Source organism: Orycteropus afer, unplaced genomic scaffold, assembly GCF_000298275.1.
Source record: "Orycteropus afer afer isolate SDZICR_OR568_19922 unplaced genomic scaffold, OryAfe1.0 scaffold00397, whole genome shotgun sequence".
NCBI lineage: Eukaryota > Metazoa > Chordata > Mammalia > Tubulidentata > Orycteropodidae > Orycteropus > Orycteropus afer.
This window is the reverse complement of record NW_006921984.1, coordinates 1,994,595-2,018,496: the sequence shown is the minus strand read 5'-3', so window position 1 is coordinate 2,018,496 and position 23,902 is coordinate 1,994,595. Positions and strand designations below refer to the sequence as shown.

The window sequence follows — 23,902 nt, the reverse complement described above, 5'->3', positions numbered from 1 at the left end:
CCAGCATTTGTTATTTTCTGTCTTGTTGAACTTTGCTGCTAGTGCTGGGGCAAGATGGTATCTCATTGTTGTTTTGATTTGCATCTCTCTAATGGCTAATGGTCGTGAGCATTTCTTCATATATATGTTGACTGCCTGAATATCCTCCTTGGCGAAGTGTCTATTCATATCTTCTGCTCATTTTTTAATTGGATTGTTTGTCTTTTTGTTATTGAGGTGTTGGAGTTTTCTATAAATTCAAGAGGTAAAAGTTTTCTATAAATTCTGGAGGTAAGTGCCTTGTCAGATATGTTGTTGCCAAATATTCTTTCCCAATCTGTCAGTTCTCTTTTGACGCTTTTGGAGAAGTCTTTGGAAGCATATAAAAATTTAATTTTTAGAAGGTCCCATTTATCTAGTTTCTCTTCTGCTGTTTGTATATTTTGGGTTATGCTTGATAGTCTATTTATGTCATATATTTAGCGCCACTAAATTTGCCCCTAGTTTTTCCTTGAGGAACTCTATAGTTTTAGGTTTCACGTTTGTCTTTGATCCTTCTGGAGTTAGTTTTTGTGTATAGTGTGAGGTACAGATCTTGTTTCATTTTTCTGCAAATGGGATACCCAGTTTTGCTAGCACCATTTATTAAACAAGCATTCTCTTCCCCATTTAATAGATTTCAGCCTTTTGTCAAAGATCAGCTGACCATAGGTTACTGGAACTGTTTTTGGGTTCTCAATTCTATTCCATTGGTCTTATGTGTCTGTCATTGTACCAATACTTGGCGGTTTTGACTACTGTGGCTATATAGTAGGTTTTGAGATCCAGCAATGTGAGACCTCCTACTTTGTTCTTCTTCTTCAGTAGTGCTTTGCTTATGCGGGGTCATAACAGAAAATATTCTTGAAATGCTTGTTTGTGATAAATATGTATAAACCTGTCTTTAGGTGCATTAGAGGAGCCATGGCAGCATAGTGGTTAATGCACTTGGCTGCCAAACAAAAGTTGGCTGTTTAAACATACCAGCTGCCCTGTGGGAAAAAGATTCCCTAAAGATTTATAGCCTTAGAAACTATGAGGCAGTTCCACTCTGTCCTGTAGGGTCACTAAGAGTCGGAATTGACTTGATGGCAGTGGTTTTGGTTTTGGGTTAAGTAATTTAACATGTACTAGTGCAGAAGTAAATTACCTGGTATGGCTTTTCTAGCCATAAGTCTTTGTAAACTCCATGGTGGAATTTGCTGTGAGCAACTAAGGAGCTCCTGATTGTAAAAGTTATCCACCTGGGGTATTTCTGTTGCGAGTGGCACAAAGCAATGTTCTGGGAAGTTCACTCTCTCTCAGGTGCTTAGAATTCTGATGTTATTATGGTTGGTTAGTTTGGCTACTCTGCCAGGCTCAAGAGGCAGAAGAAGTCTCTCTGACTGCTGGCTGCGAAAGATGTGCTGCTGAGAGAAGCATGCTCCTGAGAGACACGTGCTGCTGAGAAAGAGACACCAAGAGACGTGCACTGCTGTGAGAGAGACTGTGAGAGACTGTTGGCTAATAGACAGTGGGCTGAGAGAGACTGAGCATTCGTCCTGAACTTGAATTGTAGCCTGGTGCTTCATTAATAACCCCATAATCTGTGAGTTCTGTGTGGCCACTGCAGCGAATTATCAAACCCAGCAGAGAGGTGGTGGGTGCTGCAGGAGGAACGGTTGGTGTCAGGGCTGGTGAAAGGGCTGGAGGGAGGCAGCATGTCTGGCCTCATAGGAATAGGCCTTGGGCTACTGATGGTGATTCTATTCTCCTCTTGTGGGGTTAGAGGAGGTCAGAAGATGTGGCCTCATTGCCTTTTTAGCAACTAGGGAATTAAGCTATATACGTTAATGATTAAAATGCAAACCAATGTAGACATGTTGGTTTCTGAGTTGGTTTCTACTCACAGTGACCCTATTATAGCAAGTAAACCCTGCCTGATCCTGCCATTCTCACAATTGTTGCCACGTTTGAGCTCATCATTGCAGCCACTGTGTCAGTCTACCTCATTGAGGGTCTTACTCTTTTTCACTAACTTTCCACTTTACCAAGCACGATGTCTGTTCTGGTTACCTAGTGCCGCTCGACAAGAATATACCACAAATGTGATGGCCTTAACAAACAGGAGTTTATTCTTAAAATTTGGAAGTTTTATGTCCAAGTTCACAGTGCCAGGTCCTAAGCGCTGGGTGAAAGCCCCTCAACCTTGGGGTCCGGCTCTGCCTCCCGCTCCTGGCCCACTGGAGCTAGAGGCTTTTCTTCACTCAGACAGCTGCTGGCTGCTGAGGCTGAGAAGCCCCAAGGTTGACAAGTAAAAAGGCACAGTCCCAACGATGTTACCAAACCACATGGCAGGCCATTAACTTAAGTCCATTGTAAGTCCCAAGGTCGGCAGAGCATGGCAGGCTGCTGAGCAACGACACAGCTACATGTGCAGGGTCCAAGTGTGCCATAGGCTAGAGACCATTCCCAAAGCTCCTGCTTATATGCAGGAAACAGACCACATACCCACAGGCAGCTACTCAGCTGTTCCCAGTAGATTCCACCATGGAGTTGATTACCAGTCTCATCATGAGGAATACTACATCCAACTGCCCAGCCACTCAACCAGGCCTAGCCAAGTTGACACAAAAACTTAACTGTCACAATGTCCTTCTCCAGAGACTAGTCCCTCCTGATCACATGACCAAAGTATGAGAGACTAAGTATCACCATTCTCACTTCAGGAGCATGTGGGCTATATACTTCTTCCAAGACTGATTTTTCATTATTCTGGCATTCCATGGTATATTCAGTATTCTTTGCCAACACCATATTGAAAGGCATCAGTTCTTTAGTCTTCCTTACTCATTGTCCACATTTCACATGCATTTCAGGCAGTTGAAAATACCATGACAGGGGTCAGGCACACCTCAGTTCTCAACATGATGTTTTTGCTCTTTAACACTTTAAAGAAGCCTTTTGCAGCAGATTTGCCCTGTGCAGTATGTTGTCTGATTTCTTAACTGCTGCTTCCATGGGCATTGATTTTGGATAAAAGTAAAATGAAGTCCTTGACAACTTCAGTCTTTTCCCCATGTGTAGTGATGTTGCTCATTGGTCCAGTTGTGAGGATTTTTGTTTCTTTATGCTGAGAAGTAATCCATACTGAAGGCTATAGCCTTGGATCTCCATGCTTAAGTGCTTCAAATTCTCATTGTTTTTTAGCAAGCAAGAGTGTGTTATCTGCATGTTGCAGATTGTTAATGAGTATTCCTTCAACCCTATACCACATTCTTCTTCATATAATCCAGCTTTTCAGATCATTGCTCACCGTAGAGACTGAATGAATATGGTGAAAGGATACAACCCTGATACACACCTTTCCTGATTTTAACCTTGACTTTAAGCCATGCATTATCCCCTCGTTCTATTCAAATGATTGTCTCATGGTCTATGTACAGGTTCTGCTTGAACACAATTAAGTGTTCTGGAATTCCTATTCTTCACAGTGTTATCCATAGTTTATTATGATCTGCATAATTGAATGCCTTTGCATAGTCAATAAAACATAGGTAAACATATTTTTTTCTGCTTTTAATCATGTATTCTCTGCTTTTAATCAAGATTTTTCTGACATCAACAAGGATATCCCTCATTCCACATCATCTTCTGAATCGTGCTTGAATTTCCCTATCTACTACTGCAAACTTTTTTGAATTATTTTCAGCAAAGTTTTACTTGTGTGTGATATTAATGATATTGTTCAGTAATTTCCTCATTCTGTTAGATCACCTTTCTTTGGAATGGGCACAAATATGGATATCTTCCTATTGGTTGGCCAGATAGCTGTCTTCCAGATTTCTTGACATAGATAAGTGAGTGCTTCCATCGTACATCCATTTGTTGAAACGTCTCAACAGGTATTCTTTCAATTCTTGAAGCCTTGTTTTTTGCTAATACCTTCAGTGCAGCTTGACTTCTTTCTTCACTGCCATTAGTTCTTGATCATATGCTACTTTCTGAAATGGTTGAACACTGACCAGTTCTTTTTGGTACAGTTACTCTGTGTTTTCATTCCATTTTTGTTATGCTTCCTGTATTGTGCAGTATACCCATAGAATGAATCCTTCATTATTGTAACTTGAGGCTAGAATTTTTTTTTGGTTCTTTCAGCTTGAGAAATGCTGAGCATGTTCTTCCCTTTTGGTTTTCTAACCCCAGGGTCTTTGCGCATTTCATTATAATGATTGACTTTGTCTTCTTGAGCCACCCTTTGAAATCTGTTAAGCTCTTTTACGTCATCATTTCTTCCCTTCACTTTAGCTTCTCTACATTCAAGAGCAGATTTCCGAGTTTCTTCTGACAACGTTTTGCCTTTTTTCCCCTCCCTGTCTTTTTTAATGACCTTTTACTGTTTTTGTGTGTTATATTCATGATGTCATCCCAGAACTAGGCCATTGTTGTTCAGTGCATCAAATCTTTTCTTGAGATGGTCCCTAAATTCAGGTGGGATATGCCCAAGGTCATATTTTGGCTCTCTTGGACTTTTAAAAAAAATTTCTTTAGTGTCATTTATAAGTATATGAAGCCATATAAATAGGGAGTTAGGCGCTATAAAAAAGTTTATTCCATCTTTCCTGGTATGCTTTTAAACATTTGTAAGGTAAGATTTGGGTTTTCTATTGCTTTTGCTTTACTTTAGAGATTTAGTGAGTGTTGGACTCTCATTAGTTTTCTTGATATGAGTTTCTGAGCCATCCTTTTAAGTAATATCAACAAAAGGGGCATTTAATCTTATTTTTTGTTATTCTTTAAATTTTTTCCTTTTATTTTTCTTGCTCTCCACAGAATGGTCCTAGTGCCCGGTCATGTCATAAAATGTGCATTGACATTCAGCGAAGGCAGATATACACATTGGGACGTTATTTGGATTCCTCTGTGAGAAACAGCAAATCTTTGAAAAGTGACTTTTATCGTTACGACATTGACACAAATACATGGATGTTGCTAAGTGAGGACACAGCTGCTGATGGAGGACCAAAATTGGTGTTCGACCATCAGGTTTGGTGCACAGATAAATGGTGGTGGAAATAATTATTGCAGATTTTTGTTAATACTTTGCTTTAAAACTAGCCTTCTAGCATATTTATATTAACTTTTTCATGACCTATGGGGCATATAGCCTACTATCTTTAGGGTTTAGTGGGAGGCTCCTATCCAATTTTTAGTACATGTGTCATCTGTTGGGAGCCTATATAACTATGTGAATCTAAAGAAACAGGCCCTCATCCCACCAACTTCAGCATCAGAGACATACATATCCCACTAATTATGTCAAAATCCATATTACCTTAAAACAATTTTTTTTTTCATTTTATTCAAAATTCTTTCCATTACTGAAATAACACATAGTTTTAACATAAAAATCCAGAGCAGAAAATAATTTGATCTTGAAAGGATGAACAACTAGTTGTTATAGGAGAATAGTAAGGAAAAGGAAGAGCTGATCATATGCCTATCAAGTAAGTGATAGACGAGAAATCAGAAGCATTAGTCTCCAAAGTAATCCTCATATTTAATTTGGGACTTCTGCTGGCTCTATATAACTGAACTCTACAAAGCTTTGCACATCCTGCTGACATCCTCATTGTTGTTCATGTGGAAAATAAGAACTCCAACAAAAGTTAGTCTGGCTTCTGATCTTATAAAAACAGAGCATCAATAGATAAAAAATAGAAAAGAATGACATCATTAGGGAAACAATTTATTCTTTGCTCTTAAGTGGTTACAAGTTTCTTTTTACAGAGGATATTAATATCTTTATTTTCATAGGTTGAATAAAGGAATAGGTTAGAGTACTCTGACTGAAGCACATACAGAATTGTGTGTGGTCTTTGTCTTTCTTGACTTTGATAGAAGAGAATGTTCCTTGGATACTAAGTTCTGTTAAATAATGCTTATTTTCCAACTGAATAGATAATATACCAGATTGCTAGTCTAGTGGTCAAGAAACCAAGCAGAATTTAAGTCCTAATTTGATCAACAACTAGTTCTGTGACCTTCAGGAAGTAACTTGATTTGCATAAGCCTCCATTTTCTGTTCTGTTTTATTCAAATTGATGTATAAATACATCAGAACTTACTCCAAAATCACATGTGCTGTTCATGACACTATAGGATTCAACACTTAATGTTCAAATACGAGAAGAACATGAGAAAGCTAGAGGCATGAAGACATATTTATGTTACTCTGCCATTTAGAATTTAACATTTTTTAAAAAATCAAAGACTTTTTAATCTCTTAAAAATATGGTGGCAGCTCAGATTTGAAATATTCTATTTTATTGCTATGAGTGGTTGTCTGGAACAATGAGAACCAAACAAAAAAAGGAAAAGAAAATACAAGCCACCTATTCAGCAAAACCAGTAGCCAAATAAAACTCACAGCTCCTAATTCCTTGTAAATTTTGCCAAAGACAATTGAAATGCTCAGAACCAATGTTGAAGTTTGAAGCCTGCAACAGTGCACAAGGGAGAAGTGGGGGTGGAAGGGAGCCTGGCACTGGCATATCACATTTTGAAATGTGACAAGCAGAACAAAGATTGAACCCAGAGAGCACTCAGTGACATGTGTGGAAAATGCACAGAAAGGCCCACAGGAGGTAGATGTTCAAAAGCACCATCTTCTACAAGTGAGGGACTTGACCCCTTTTAAAATGGCCAGTGAAGGAACTGGGAGATCTCAAGGCTTGAGATAGAAACCCTCTGTCTTAATTATCTATTGCTGCTATTACAAAAATATCACAAGTGGATGGCTTTAATACACAGAAATTTATTCTTTCATAGTTTAGGTGGCTAGAAGTCTCAATTCAGAGTGTAGCTTTGAACCACCAACCTTCTGGTTAGCAGTCAGATGCCTTAGGCACTATGCTACCAGAGCTCCTTCAGAGTGGTAGGTCTAGGGAAAGGCTTTTTCTCTCTTTGTCTCTTGGTTATAGGCGGTTCCCAGCTCAGGGACCCTGGGTCCAAATAATGTACTCTGCTTCTAGCTCTTCCTTCTTATTGGAAGTAGGTCCCTCTGACCTCTGCTGCCTTGTTTAATCTCTTTTATATCTCAAAAGAGATTGACTAAAAATACAACCTAATCTTGTAGACTGTATCCTGTATCATTAACTTAACTGCCACTAATCCTGCCTTCTTAATATCATAGAGGTTAGGATTTACAACACGTAGGATAATTAGATCACAAAATGGAGGATAATTACATAATCCTGAGAATCATGGCTTAGCCTGTTTTGGGGGGCTGCAGTTCAGCCCATAACATACTCCTAAACCAGGTAAAGTTCATACAGTTAAAGAAGGCATGGTTTAAAAAAACATATTTTGGAAAAAAACATTCAGTTCAGGTAGCAGCAGAGGAGAGAGTTGTTGATTGAGTAGCATCTCCATTCTTTAGGAACCTTTTGTCAAGTTAGCTAGTCCAGAGAAATCTAAGTTACTTATATTTGAAAATCAAAAAAGTAATAATCACCAAAGTTTCAGAGAAGTACTCTTAAGAGGAAAAGAAAAAGTATAGTAAAACTTTTTTCAGACAACAGCAGATGAAAATTATATCCCAATATTCTAATGAATTAAAAAAACCTGGTGAAGCTTGATGGTCTGAAGAAAGATTACAAAGCATAAATTCAAGAATACAGTTGAGATGGAATGATAATAGGAGCAAGTGAAACTGGAACTGGTAAAACTCAGGAAGGAAATTGAGGAAAGCATTACCATTTTCAGAAATGAAGACCAGTCTCGAAGAAGTGTAAGAAAGAATAGGTAAGGATCATATAGGATAGAAGTAAGAATAAATTAATAGATTTAAAAATGATTAGCCAGAACATTATAAGTATAGAAGACAGGCAAAGAGATCCAACATACACATAAGTTTGGAATCCTTGATGAAGAAAATGAAAACAACAGAACACAGATATTTACCAAAAAAAAAAAAAGGCAAACTTTTCTGAAGAAATATCTAGAAAAATATGTTAATATTGAAAAGCTGAGTGCACACTGCCTATGAATTAGTTAATAAATTAATAAACTGAAAATTAGGAGAGAAGATTTAAGAAACATGTAAAAAAGATTTTGAAATTGCAACATCTGGCCAATGAGAGTTCTAGCAAGAGAGAGTGGAAGTAAGAAAATACTCAAGAGAAAAACAAAGAAAATTCCCAGAGCTGAGAAAAAACATGAGTTTTCATATTAAAAGGAGTCACCAAGTACAAATCAGGATGAATGAAACAAAACCCTTACCTAGACACTTGTGTTAATGAATTTCAGAACCAAAGATTAAGAAATAAGTCCTAAAAGTTGCCAGAGAGAAAAAACTGTTACTGGTTACTGTTGTAAATAAGCAACAGTCAGATTGGCATAAGGTATTTTGAGGGGTAGGCGGGAATATTGTGTTAAAAGGAGGCAAAGTTCATCACAGCATAGAGGTTAGTCTGATGATTGCCGTTTTTGATTTTACTATTTAATAACATAGTTCATAGCATTTTGTATAATAAATGTAGAGGTGAATTTAGGTGCATCACTCTTATGCACGTACCTGCTTTTTTAAGTGATATCTAGAAAAATAAGATGCTTGCCTAGAAATGCTATAAGGAGGAATATGATCACTGTTCACTCTTAGATATAAAGCAATACCTCATGTATCATTTGTTGATAAAAAGTTACACAGTTTCATAACATGTAAAGCTTTTTAATCCAACAAATTTCACTCTTACTGGGAAAAACAGAAACCTGAAAGGTATTTAGAAAGCCGTCCTGAGCTACTACCATGCTTTATAGCACGTGCATATGATGATGGAGGGTGGTATTTAGTTTCATTTTGGATAGAGTTCAGTTTTTTCAGGTATTTAAAACTGGACACATTGATTTCACTTGAATACATAGGAATGAACTAAAACTATCCAATTTCTTGCCTTGCTCTGATAGATGTGTATGGATTCAGAAAAACATATGATCTACACCTTTGGTGGTAGAATTTTGACTTGTAATGGCAGCGTAGATGACAGCAGAGCCAGTGAACCCCAATTCAGTGGGTTGTTTGCTTTCAACTGTCAATGTCAAACCTGGAAACTTCTTCGAGAAGACTCCTGTAATGCTGGGCCTGAGGACATCCAGTCTCGAATAGGACACTGCATGCTTTTCCACTCAGTAAGACTATTTTGTACATTGTATTATGCTGTTTTATAAAGTATACCTCAGTAGGAAAAGTGATGAAATCTAATTCTTCAGTAAAAGATCAGAACTTTTCGTTAGAAATAAGTGATTAGTGTAGCAATGTTAGAGAAAAAGAAAACTTCTTTTAACAGGGAACTCTTTGCTAATTATGAGACTCTTCCCATCCACCTAGTAATTCCTAAACAGTTACCACCTGAATACCAGTCTAAGCAATCATAAGACTAACTTTCCACTGCTTACCTAGACCGAGCAGTGTTTTGTTCTGCTGTGCATAGGGTCGCTGTGAGTCGAAGACGACTTGATGGCACCTAACAACAACAACAACCTAGATACTGTAGCTCTTTCCCTTTCTTACACCTTTCCACTTACTTACTGACTTTTCTTAGTAATTGGAAAAAGTATTAAGTGTGAAGAATTAAGAATTGGTTTGAAAATTTATGAGCAAAAGCAACTTTTAGAGACTTTTCTTTAATCTTTCCAGATGTTTTAATGAGAAACTTGGGCTTCTTTTTGTGGAACAATACCTTTAAAACAATTATTACAGAATATTTTAAAGATACACAACAAAAGAAAGAACAGAATAATAAATTCCTATGTTCCCATTTGTCATTTCAGCAGTTACCAGTATTAGGCTGTTCATTTTTCACTTATCTACCTCACTTTTATGTCATTGCATTTCTTGTCATTTCTTTGGCTTTTAAGTTTATTCTTCAGTTTTACTGTATTTCAGCTGATAATTACAGCTATAAATACTACTCTTAACAGATAAAGACTTTTTAAAACAAAGTTTTTAAAAACAAAGTTGCAATACCATTATAATACCAAACCCCCCAAAAGTCGTTTTTTTCATATCATTTAGTGTTCAGTCTGAATTCAGTTTTTCTGGTTTACTGAAAAATACCATTTTATAGTCTTGGTTCCCTAAAAAAAGAAGATGTATCTAATGCATATGGTTATTATGTCTGTTAATTATGTCATTTAATTCATGACATTGCTCTCTCCTCTTTTCCCCACCTCTCAAATCACTCAATTTTAAAGAAATGGAGTAATTTGTGCTGTAGAATTTCCCACATGCTGTATTTGGCTTTTATCCTCATAGTATCATTTAAGGAGCCCCGGTGGGATAATGATTAAGTGCTCACTGTTAACCAGCCACTCTGAGGGAGAAAAGACCTGGCTATCTGCTCCCATAAAGGTTACGGCCTTGGGACCCCTACTGTGTCACATAGGGTCACTATGAATCGGTATCCACTCTGCAGCACATACCAACAACAGCATCACTGAGCATGTTTCTCTATCCTCCATATATCCTGCAAGCTAGTAGTTAGATGAGCATCCCTCTTCGGCAAAGGTGAATGCAGGAATTAGGAATACTTCATAGATGCTCTGATCTCAAAGTATCAAGAGACATTTAATGTCTGCTTGTCATACATTTATGTTAAAATTGTTCAGTAATTTCAGGTGTTAACATTCTGACAAATCAATTATAAAGTATCTTGTCAACATTTTACATATGGTTTTAGTAGCCATTGATAATCATTGCCTAGATTTCATGAGAGTTTGTGAAATGATGATTTTCCTGATTATGTCATTCCTTCTGTATTGATTCTTCTATTTAAAAAGTAGAAAAGAACTTTCCCTCGTCAGTTATTTGTTACCTTGAGGGTTAACTGTACAGGATAGGCAGCATAAATGTGTAATTATTTTCTTTATCAGTTTTCAAATTAGCAAGTTGATGCTACAGAGTTAACTGATTTTTTAAGAAATTTTTAAAAAATGTATGGAACTCATGAATGTTTATGTATTTCACATATTTAATCCAATGCTGCCATTATTGTTTTTGATGCTGTAATTTTCCTTTATCTTTGACCAGTGGAAACTCTTTCAGGTTGGCTTCTGTATCCTAGGGTCACCTAGGTTTTGAAATTTTACTTACACATTTCCTGGAATTGGCTGTTATCCATGGAACTCTTGATTTCCTAATGGGAAATAATATTTAGAAACCAAAATCTAGGATTTGAAGTATTTACGTTTATGAATTGACATTGTTTGTAGATTTTTCTTTCAGTAGACAGGATACATAGTCACACGTACATTTGTACACACACACATATAAATATGTACAATTCGAATTAAAGATTACAAGGTTTTTATTTTAATGTTTTTGATACTGTATTTGTGTATCTTTTAAGGTGAAAATCCTGCTTCCTAATGACAATATTATATTACTTTCTTTATGTATAATGGTTTTCAAACTAGCAAAGGCAAGAACAGAATCACTGGTTGCTGTTTAAGATTGCTTTTTCTTAATTAATAAGAAATAATTTTCTTATTAATAAAGAAAAATAATCTTTTTCTTAATTATTTTTCTGTTGAGGATATAGTCTACTAAGAATGGGCAGTCAGAAAGAACAATGTGAATTAAAATATTACTTCTCTGTGAGCTTATACCACTAATTTTATAGAGAGATAGGTTTATTTGTTTCTTCTCCCCACAACCCCAAACTTTAGAGATCTTTTTTTTTCTTTTGAATTAATTTTGTTTTCTAATTAAATAAAAATATGTGCATGGTTCTAAAGTCAAAACTGTAAGACCAGGTGCATGTGGAGAGATCTTCCTGCTCTGTCATTTCCTGTCTCGATAACTATCTTTTATTAGGTTTGGGTTTATCTTCCACTGGTTTCTTTGACAAGAGAAACATGCATGCATTCCTTCTTCCCCTTCCTTAAACAAAGGCAGCACCCTGTCTGTATTATTCGGCACCAGCTTTCTTACTTTAACAGAGTATCCTAGAGATTACCTCTTAGATGTAGAGAGAACGTCCTCATTTCTGTTTACGTCAGCATGGTGTTCCATTACACAGGATCTGTCAGATCATTTCAATTGTAGAAGTTTGTGTTTTAAAAGGCTCTTTCAGAATTCTTCATGGAAGCGAATACCTTATCCTTTCTTTGCCCCCCCCCCCTTTTTTTTTCTTTCTCAGAAAAATCGTTGCTTATATGTGTTTGGTGGCCAGCGGTCGAAGACCTATTTGAATGATTTCTTCAGTTATGATGTGGACTCTGATCATGTAGACATAATATCTGATGGCACCAAGAAAGACTCTGGGATGGGTAAGGGCATTTAGTGATTCTTCTCTTCTGTTGTAACTACTTTAGGTAGAACACTGTTAGTCCAGTTTCTCTCCCCCACTTCTTTGACTGAAGTAATCCTGAGTAAGAGGAAGAATACTCTTACTAGCTAAATTACCCAGTTGTATCTGTTTAAAAATACGTGAATTTTTGTTATTTCCTTTGACCAGAAAGATAATATATGAATTTTGAAAAGAATTATTTGTGTATGTGCTTACATGGGACCTTTTGCAAGAATTAATATCTTAAAATTTTATTATTTTATGTTTTCTGATCCCTCCACTTTCTGTTTCACTGTAGTGGCCTATTATGCTCTAGCACAGAGACCATGTCTTTTCTTTAAGGGAAGACTTCACATGGTTGGTAAGCACCTTATAGTTTTATAAACTCAGCCTCCAAGAAATTATTCTTCTAGTAGTAGAGTAATTTTAGTTTGCCTCAGTTGGTCCCAGTTTGTGTACATTGCCCTGGCAAAATTATACAGGTTTCAGCAGAGCATCCAGACTGAAATGGGCTAGGAAGAAAGAGAAAGACCTGGGATCCTGCTTCTGAAAGATCAACCAGAGAAACCCTCTGGATCCCAGTGGTCTGATCCCATTGTACGTGGTGTCGCCAGGAGTCAGAAGGCCGACGGCATGCAGCAGCAAACCACAACAAGCAGGAGTCAGTAGGTTGAATTACAAACAAAAAAAGACACACACCTGGAAGACACATGACTGTGCATTGTGCACTTCCATGTATCAGGCATGAAGAGAGGATCCTCAAAGTTTCTAGAGCAAGATCACGTCGTATTCAAAGGAACAGCACTTAGAATGATAGAGAAATTCTCAGCAGCTTTGAAAGGTGCCAGATAGAACAACATATGAAAAGTTCTGAGGGAATATTATCATCAACCTGGGATTCTATTTCTAGCCAAAGTACCAATAAAACAAGAGGAAAGAGATGTTATTTTCAGATATTCAGGGTTTCGCAATGAATTGTTACCTGCAAACAATAGAAAATCCATCTAACAATGACAAACAAATAGGGAATCATTTCTCTTATGAAACAAAAAAATCCAGAGATAGTCAGTCAGGGAGATAGTAAATCAACAGTGTCATCAGAGATTCCAGATTCTTCTTATCTTTCTGTTTGACTTCTTTCACATGGCTTTAGCCTCATGATGGCAAGTTGGCTTGAGCACTTTAAATATCATGGCTCATTTCAGGTAGAAAAAAGCAAGAGAAAGCAAACCTTCCCCAGAAAGTGCCAGCAGGCTTCTGTGTACATTTCATTGACTGGGCCATTGAGAACTGGCTTCAAAAGAAGCAAGTCTCTAGCGTTTCCAGCCTTTGTCTAGCACAGAAGAGAATAGTGCAGTCAGTAGTGTCTGCAGCACAAGACTGAGAAAATCACACACCTTTCTTATAAAGTTACTGAATCGCATATGCTAACAAAAGGAAGTGAAAGTAGTTTTATAAAGAAATCATAGGAGCTAGGAAAAAGAGGATCCAGCACAGGAACACAGGAAAGGGACATCCCAAGATGGCATTTGTCCAGCAAGCCTAAGGGGGTGGGCAGGAGACCAGGAAAGGGAACCTCCCTTCCTCACAAGAGGTGAGATTTCCAGATAAAATAGACACATTTGGAATAAAAAGCTGTCGGTAGGTAAATAACAGATCTGTTATAAAAGATTAAGGATAGGAACATAAAAAAACCAAATGCACTGCCATTGAGTTGCATCCGACTCATAGTGACCCCTCGGGTTTCCAGGGCGGTATCACTAGGGAAGTAGATTGCCCAACCTTCCTTCTGAGGAGTGGCTGGTGGGTTTGAACCACCAGCCTTCAGGTTAGCAGACAAATGCAAATGCCTTAGACACTATACCACCAGAGCTCCTAGGAACATAAGAGAAAAGCAAAAATTTTATAAGAAAGGAGACATTATCACAGCAAATTTCTTGGCTATACTGTACACAGTGTCCCTGATTATAATAATGTAAAGATGACAATTTAATAAAAATATGGAATAACATTTATTTTTTAAATTTTATAGAATGTCTTATTTTACAGGATAGGGTAAGAGGAGTGGAGGTACAGTGTAAGAGAACTGAACCTTGTACTGTAACAGGAGAATCAATTGATGATGTCTAAAATAGCAGTGCGAGCATACCGTTTAGACATATAGACCCGAATACCATAAGAAATGGTTCATAATGCTACTAACCCTATCTTATTTGTTTACTCATTTACTTACTGCTGTGGAGGTGCATAATTTAATCCTCAGCTTCTTTAAGCTTTTAAGAGTTATTTTAACTTCCTTTTTGAATAATCAGGAAGAGATAGGATAGACTTCTGCAGTCTTGATGTAACTATACCTGAAAAAGATAGTAAAGAAAATAATCGATTTGACACATAGTTGTTGAAAAGTACTGAGTATTGGGTTAGTGCTAGACTAGAGGCCCACTGGTGAATGAGATGGCCATGGTCTCTCTAGAACAGACTTATAGACTGTTGTTGCTGCTGTTAGCTGCCATTGAGTCAGTTCCAACTCGTGCAACCCCCTGTTCACGGAGTAGAACTTCACTCTTCAGTGTTTTCAAGGCTGTGATCTGTCAGAAGCAGATTTCCAGGCCTTACTTCTGAGACACCTCTGAGTGGGTTTGAATGGCCAGCTTTTCAGTTGTTAGTTGAGTGCTTAACCATTTGTGCCACCCAGGGACTCCTGCTTTTAGAGCAGGCAGTAGCTAATATACTGCTGTAATCGATAATCATAGCTACTCTTTATTTAGACCCTACCATGTGCCAGACACTAAGCTCAGAGCTTTATAAATACCATCTCTAATTGTGGTATTATTCTCATCTAGCAGATGAGAAAAATTGCGGTCAGTGAAGTTAAATACTACATTCAGCACCACACAACCATTTTGTGGTGAAAGGTGTTCTTTCCGCCATGCTTGATTGGTGCTAATTTACATGAGGAAATTTTAAAAAATATATGAATCTGATGGTTTTTCTGCTTGCTTATACTTTCAATCAAATTTTCTCTTTGCCCTCAGGAAAGGCAGAGATGGCATACCCTTTCTTGCCTTAGTACTTTAGCCCGTATTCTTCTTACCTACCTGAATTGCTCCTCTCTCTGCATCTATAATCTAGTTAACCTGTGCTCATCTTTTAAATCTTACCTTGTAGATACTTGTTTCTGAATCCTCAGCACTCCTCAAGCCCAGGTTAAGTGTTGAAGCATATGGCTCTTGCATTAATTATTAATACGGAAGTCTAGGTATTCTTCTGGCGATGTGATCTTGACTCTGCTTTTTAAAACCTTTGAAAAGGTCAGCTGAAATACTCAGAATTTAGTCAAGATTTCTTCAAGAGCATTTGATCTTTTCAATACTCTGCATCTCCTAAAAATCATCCTTCCCTGAGTTAAGTTAGAGCATTTAGCAAGCCTGTGTCTGAAGTATGATACATTATATTATTGTACTATTACTTTTTATCTCATTTTAAAAATTACAGCAGGTATAGTGGAGACTTGTATGTTGCTGTGATGCCAAACGGTTTCAGTGGAGCTTACAGACTAGAAAGAAAGACCTGGCCCTCGGTTTCCAAAAATCAGCATTTCCAAAAATCAGCGGATGAAAACCCTGTGATTCATAAAGGCCTGATCCCATTGTGCATGGGCCACTGTGAGTCAGGGTTAGTCTGGCAGCTAACAACAGCAATAAGGTCATCAGGTTTTTGTAAGTCAGGAATAGTCCTGGGGGCAAGGCAAGGTAATATTGACATTTCACATTATTATTCATGAAAAACACCTATTTTATTGGTTCCATGGTGTTCTGTTATGTGGCTGCTCAGTAGTATGGAGTCATTGTCCTGTTTAATTGTTTTTCTAAAGCTTTATTACTGTAGTTAATTACTGTAATTTGAGATGGACTTAACATATGATTACTGTGTTTATCTGTGATTCAGTAACATGGGTTATTTGATTAAATTTGCTTTTAAGATGTCATGAGATTTAATTTTTATTGTTTGAAACCATAGAAGAAATTTGTTTGTACCCAATTAGAGGTGATATATCTAATTGTAAAATTGCTGCTGCTGCTGCTGCTTTTTTTCTTTTCTTTCTTTCTTTTTTTTTTTTTTAACTTTTTATTGTGGTTTGGGTAAAAGTTTACAGAGCAAATTGGTTTTCTGTTCAACAGTTTATACACAGTTTGTTTCATGACATTGGTTGCAATCCCCACAATGTAATAGCACTCTTCCCACTTCCTGCCTGGATTCCCCATTTCCATTTGTCCTTCTTTCCTTCCCCTTCCTGCCTTCTGAGCTCTGGCTTTGAGCACATGTTGCCCTTTGGTCTCATATAGCTGATTGTGCTGAGGAGTACGTTCCTCCCTTGTGTCACCGTTTATTTTATAGGACTATCTGTTGTTTGTCTGTAAGTTGATCCCTGGGAGTAGGTTCAGTTCCAAGCTTGAGGAGTGTCTGAGGGCTCCAGTCTCAGGGGGGCCACCAATCTCTATCAGACCAGTAAGTCTGGTCTTTTTTATGATTTTGAATTTTATTCTACATTTTTTTTCTCTCTCTTTCCTATTCTGTCCAGGATCTTCTATTGTGATTCTGATCAGAGCAATTGGTACTGGTAGTTGGACATCATCTAATTCTTCTGGTCTCAGGGGAGTAGAGGCTGTGGTTCATGTGGTCCATTAGTCCTTTGGACCAGTTGTTTGCTTAAGTCTTTGGTTTTCTTCACTCTGCTTTGCTGCAGACTGGGAGAGACCAATGTTGTTGTTGTTGTGTGCCGTCGAGTTGGACCCAACTCATAGCGACCCCTCCTTGGGTTTCCAAGGCAATATCGGTATGGAAGTAGATTGCCCAACCTTCCTTCCGAGGAGTGGCTGGTGGGTTTGAACTGCCAGCCCTCTGGTTAGCAGTCAAGTGCTTTAGGCACTACGCTACCAGACTTCCCTGGAGAGATCAATAGTTACATCTTAAATGGCTACTTACAAGTTTTTACAACCCAGTTGCTTCTCACCGAAGTAGGATGTAGAGCCTTATCTTTGTGGACTGTGCTATGCCAATTGATCTAGATGTCCCCCTAAACCTAGACAAATTGTTGCTTCTTGTTGGGATTTTTTTTGTTACTTACTTGCATCAAATACTATAAAATCTTAAATTGTTGTGATTTATAATTATCTGAATGTATTGTGTTAGATTCAACATCTCAAGATCTGAATAAACTTGAGCTTTTTTTTTTTAATAACTAGAATGTAACAATTTTATCTCACTCTCAGAAAGAAAGTATAATTTAAATTAGCAGATTGGCAGCTGCTTAGAAAGAAATTTATTACTATTGTGTCTCACACATACATGTTACATCAAAATTCAGCATATCTAAAATTTAATTTCTAAATAACTTTTGGCAACAAGTCTACGAACACAAGGGGTTTAGCAGATGCCCCATATGTAAGCTCTGTATTTAACGCTAATTGAGAATTATCTTTAGTAGCCTGTCATGCCACCAGAGCTTTAGGGATTGCTCCTCAGTCCGTTATAATAGGATTGCTTCTCCTATCTGTGTTCATTCAAGGCAGCAAACGTACATTGAGTTTTCACCTTTTGCCAGATGCTAGGTCTGGCATTGGTGCTGCAAAACTCTTAAAACCTGATCCCTGTTCTTTAGTAGTTATGTGTTTATTTGTTTGTTCCTTAAGTTCTGTTGACTGTATTTTCCTACATCTGCCCTTGTTTATCCCTTGCTCTTCTACCCATAGTGGCAGATTTGTACCCTTTAAAGATTAGTGAATCTAGTCAGGAGACTTAATTCTAGCACCAATAGATATTTATAATGCTGCACTTTGGTACAGATGAATGGAATGGATAGTATAAAAATATCCCAAATATGAATGGAAACTTACTATATGATAAAGTTGGTATTTCTAACCAGAGAGGGAAAATGAATTAGACATAAATTATATTGAGACTTGGCTTAAGAGTTTGGCCAGAAAAATCTGGTTACCTGCTTGACAGCTGTGTATGAAGAAAATTCTAGATAGACTCAAGTTTTATACTTGAGAAATAAAGTTGTAAGTCAGTTTTTTTTTATAATCTAGGATTGAAAAGATCCAAATATGACTCAAACCCAGAGATCCTAAAGAGATTAGGTTTTATTTCCTTGCAAGTTAAAAAATTCAGTGTGATCAAAAATACTTGTAAAAATAAATAATAAATGACAAACTAGCAGCTAAGATAGACAGAGGTTAATATCCTCCTCTGAACAAAAGTCTCTTGTAAATTATCAGGGAAGAAATACTCCCCCAGTAGAACATTGGCAAATGCCATGAGGAAATGATTCAGATAGCCAGTAAACACATTTATGGAAAGATGCTCAGCTCCAGTCATAATTTTTAACATGTAAGTTAAAAGACCAGGAAATGTATGGTTGTGAGGAAGCTGGACAGCCTCTTCTACTCTGGGTGAAACGTCAATTGATGGCAACCTTTTTTGGAGTGTATTTTACCATGATCTATTCAAACCCACCAGCCACTCCTCGGAAGGAAGGTTGGGCAATCCTACTTCCGTAGTGATACTGCCACGGAAACCCAAGGAGGGGTCGCTATGAGTCAGGGCTGACTCGACGGCACATAACAACAACAACAACAACATTAAAATACAAAATACGTATTTTCTTAGACTCAGCATTTATTTTTCTGAGAATTTCTCCTACTTACCTACTTGTATAGATGCATGAAGATTACCTATGCAGAGATATTTATTGCCATATTGTTTGCAAGAGCAAAAAATCCTGGAGACTATTTTAATTGTCCGCCAGCAGGTAACCTATTGAATAAATTGTGGTTGCTCTATTCAGTATTCAGTAAGGAGCTCTGGTAGCGTAGTGCCTAAGGCATTTGACTGCTAACCAAAAGGCTGGGGGTTCAAACCCACTCGGCACTCCTCGAAAGGACAATAGGGCAATCTACTTCAGTAGTGATACTGCCTCAGAAACCCAAGAAGGGGTCGTCATGAGTCAGATACGACTCGACAGCGGTGGGTTTTTTGGGAGCTCTGGTAGCATAGTGCCTAAGGCATTTGACTGCTAACCAGGAGGCTGGAGGTTGAAACCCACCAGCCATTCCTCGAAAGGAAGATGGGGCAATCTACTACACTTCCGTAGTGATTCTGCCTAAGGTGGGATTGCTATGAGTTGGATCTGACTCGATGGCAGTAAGTTTGGGTTTTTTTGGTTCTATTCAGTAAGGTAAGTTTTTTTGTAGTTTTAATGCAACTGAGATAGATCAAGAAATATTGTTTACTGTCAAAAGCTAGTTACAATTTTATGAAAAGTAAATGATGAAGGTTAAACACCCAGGTTCAGGTAAAATAATAGATGTTCTAGACTGGAGTTACTGTAGTACTTAACAGGATCCCTCCTGACATGTCACATGTCCCAAATTTAGAACATAAATACATGTTGTCCACCTGATAGCCATTGGGGCTTCCTTCTTTACCAAACCCTGGTGGTGCAGTGGTTGAGTGCTGGGCTGCTAATCAAAAGGTCAGTTGTTTGAATGCACCAGCCACTCCACAGGAGAAAGATGTGGCAGTCTGCTTTGATAAAGATTTTCAGTGTTGGAAACCTTATAGGGTAACTCTGTTCTGTCCTGTTGGGTCCATTTGAGTCAGAAATGATTCGTTGGTAGTGGGTTTTTTATTTTGTTAAAAATTTTCTTGAGCTCTGGTAGCAAAGTGCCTAAGGCACTTGACTGTTATCCAGAAGGCTGGCGGTTCAAACCCACCAGCCACACCTCGGAAGGAAGGTTGGGCAATCTACTTCTGTAGTGATACTGCCTCGGAAACCCTCGGAGGGGTTGCTATGAGTCGGGTCTGACTCAACGGCAAACAACAATTGCAAATTGTCCAGCCCCGGGGGATGAATCATGGAGTTTAAACCAGTCATTGTTACCCTTTGCCAGATTATTTCACCTTCTTATTCCCTGTGTGGCACAGTTCTAGTCAGTAAGAAGTAAGGAAAAGTCTGTGGGGGTGCTTGAGAAAGATGATCTGTCTAATGCAAATAGGTATTGCAAGAGGCCTTTCCCTCCCTGCTTTGATGCTTTATCTGAGAGTGTGCTGCTTAGAGCTGGTATTGGCAGATTTCAAGAACAAGGGATGGCCCAGGGTACTTGCCAACCATGATTTGGTTGAGCTGCTAACATAATCCTGGAATACACTTTTGTTACATGAATTTATTAATCCACTCTCAATTAGATTTTCTAGTACCTGGATTGAAAAATATCCTAACAAATAGGGAGTTTGTAGAAAGCGGTTTTGATCAGATTTCTGGTTTTTTGCCCACCTTGTGCCTACCTGAAGTAATTAATAATAAACAACAGGAAGAAAAATGAAGTTGAGATTGAAGGAAAAAACCAAACTCATTGCTATCAAGTCAATTCTGACTCATAGCGACCCCCTTTGGGTTTCCGAGGTGGTAAATCTTTACAGAAGTAGATTGCCCAATCTTTCTTCCACAGAGTGGCTGGCAGGTTTGAACTACCAGCCGTCTGGTTAGCAGTCAAATGCCTTAGGCACTACACCACCAGAGCTCCTTAAAGTTGAGATTAGTTCATGAATTAACTCAATAATATATCTTCCTAGACAATTGAAAGGACTTCAAAAATATTTGTTATCTTTTCTCTATAAAGTGTCCTTGTGTTAAAAGTGCTTGTAAACTCCCCTGTATGGCTATTGGGTAAACCAAGGAGGAAAAAATTGATTCAGACTGTCAGGTAAAGTAATTTATTTGGCTTCCTCATTATGTGTCCTACTTGACATTTTAAAGATGCTAAAGATGAAGGCTGGCAGTTCAAACCCACCAGCCACTGCTCAGAAGGAAGGTTGGGCAATCTACTTCAGTAGTGATACTGCCTTGGCAACCGAAGGGGGGGTCGCTATGAGTCGGGGCCGACTCGATGACACATAACAGTAACAAAGATGAAATCAGACAGTTGAAGGTTTATCATTAAAATTTCCTGGAAAAGCCATGTAAAAATAAGTTGGGCAGCCATAGTTGTTTGTTGTATGATTCTTAGTCTCTGTTTCCTCAGACAAATGTCCTTTCAGAGTGTGTTCCTGGTCAACATATGATCTTGTTTACGGATCTGTTTGGTTAGTTTTTCTTTGTGAGTCAGTTTTTCTGGTTAAGATTCGTGGCCTTCAGCAAGCTTTTTGGCAGTTGCATCTAAAAGCTTTTTCAATCTTTGTTGCCAGTCTTCTGTCCTCCTTCTCATCCCCCTCTTGTCACTCGTTAGAAATGAGTACTTTGAAGAGAGAGCCTTGTTTTCTTCCTGGGAAGAAAATTAATAGGGAAGACTATATTAATAGTTACGACATGTTAGGAAAAAACTTCTTTCTTGGTTTTGACCTTTAGGTCTTTTTGTTTTTTGATAAAGCCATTTTTCATTTTTATTATTATTATATGCAGTGCAATTAGAATAGTTAATAAAACAAAATTTAAACAATATAGATTATAAAGTGAAAAGTATTTCTGCCAAAGTACAAACTAACGCAGACTGCTGACTCCTTTTTCCAAAATAAAAAAATAAAAGTGAGAGCAACTGGATTCCAGAAAGTCTTTCAGCAAAGCTGCAGACCATCTTGAACATGTTTATCTGTAGCAGAGTGGTGGCTGCAATCTGAGGCAAAGTGTTCCTTGAAATGTTAGTGACAGGTTAGATTACATAAAGCTTTTAAGGTCTGTTTTTGTCTCTCCCCCAAATTACCTTGAGTTATTTCTTGCCCCTTCACTATAGAGACAGTAGGACATACCACTAGTTGCCAGAATCCAAAGGCCACAGCATGACACTGCAGAAACCCTACTGGAGTTCAGAGTTGATGAACACAGATGTGGACTGGCCATCTGCGCTTAGTAGATTATTTACACACACACACCTCTCTCTTGCGCGCGCGCTCTCTCTCTCTCTCTCTCTCTCTCTATATATATATATATATATATATATATCCAAGCCCAGGAAGACTGGCTTCTGTTTCCCTAAAAAGGTTTAAAGGTGTGTAATCGTTACAGAAGGGAGTGCTGATTAATGGAAAAAATAAACTGGTTATTGATGCCTAGACAACTCTATCATATGTCTCATCTCCTCTACTTTCCTTAAAGTCACTGATACTGATGCCAGTTAGGGCCTGGTCTTTGAGTCCTCCCTAATACATATTACCAGAAAGGATAACTGAGGGTCTGAAAAACACAGCCTCGTAGACCAATATAACTAAACAATTGGAAACTATAATTAATTCCAAATAAATCAGTAAACTAGACACATGTATGATCTAAAGCAGAATTATTAAAATAGATGACCCAAGAATTTAGAACAAGCATGGTCTTTATACTTAAAGATATAAGGGAACGTAGTAGTAATCTGAAAGAAGATAATAGAAGTCATAAAAAGGAGCAAAATGTAAATAGGGAATGTGAGAATAAGTGAAGACTGCTATAAATAGGATGGATATGAGTGATCCATCAGTTGAAAAGTTAGACGGAAGCACTTCAAGGAGAATCAGGGTACTGGGGAGATAAAGAGATAGCAAATAGGAAAGAAAAGCTAAGGGACATGGAAGATAGTTGTGGAAATGCTACCATCTTTTAACAAGAGTTACAGAAGGAAAGAAAAATAAAAATTTAAGAAAGTCAAGTAATTTAAGAAATAATGGAGATAAGTTTCAAAGAATTCCAAAAAGAAGAAAGACCTCAGATTGAAAAAAAAAGGGGGGGGGCTCATAAAGAACCAAACAGGAAAAGTTAGGGAAAACTCATTTCTCAGCCTATTTCAGTAAAACTTAAAATATCAAGAACATAGGGAATATTTGAGAAAATTTCAGTGAGAAAGAGCAGATCACCTCAAAGGAGCAAGACAATAGATATTAGACAACTTAACAGCAGTACAGAGAGGAGAAAAACAGTTAAATTTAAAATGTTACAATAGACTCTGAATAGCCAACTAATCTTAAAAAAGTAGAATAGAGTAGGAGGACTCACTTCCCTATTTCAAAATCATACTACAAAGCTGTGGTCACCAAAACATTGGTATAAGGATGTATGTATAGACCAGTGGAATCGGATTGAGAATCTAGAAATAAACCCATACATCCATGGTCAGTGTATTTTTGACAAGGGTGCCAAGTGCATTCAGTAGGGGAAAGGATAGTCTTTTCAGCAGATGGTGCTGGGCCAGCTGGATCCCCACATGGCAAAGAAACAAAGTCAAACTATTTATGCACATTATCTCCACATGGATCAGTGGTTTAGACACAAGAACTAAAACATAACACTCTCGGAAGAAAATATAGGAGTAAGGCTTTAAGACCTTGTTTTTATAGAGAAAATGAACTGATAGGAGAAAACACTTGTTAACCATGTGTCTGACAGAGGTTTAGTAGCCCGACTATATAAAGAACTCCTACAACTCAATAACAGAGATAAAACCACCTAGTCAGAATATGGGCAAAGGACTCAAATAGACATTTCTCCCAAGAAGATACACAGATGGTTACTAGGACCATGA

The 23,902-nt window shown here is 37.7% G+C and overlaps 1 protein-coding gene across 1 annotated transcript in view; it reads left to right on the top strand.

Moving 5' to 3' along the window:
* The window catches only part of MKLN1 (muskelin 1), a 224,197-nt gene that overhangs the window by 151,655 nt on the left and 48,640 nt on the right, over nt 1–23,902 (top strand). Inside the window, exons 10-12 of the mRNA XM_007953479.2 lie at nt 4,831–5,043; nt 8,965–9,186; nt 12,198–12,327. Of these exons, the coding sequence (XP_007951670.1) occupies nt 4,831–5,043; nt 8,965–9,186; nt 12,198–12,327 (565 nt within the window). The remainder of the gene's footprint in view (nt 1–4,830; nt 5,044–8,964; nt 9,187–12,197; nt 12,328–23,902) is intronic.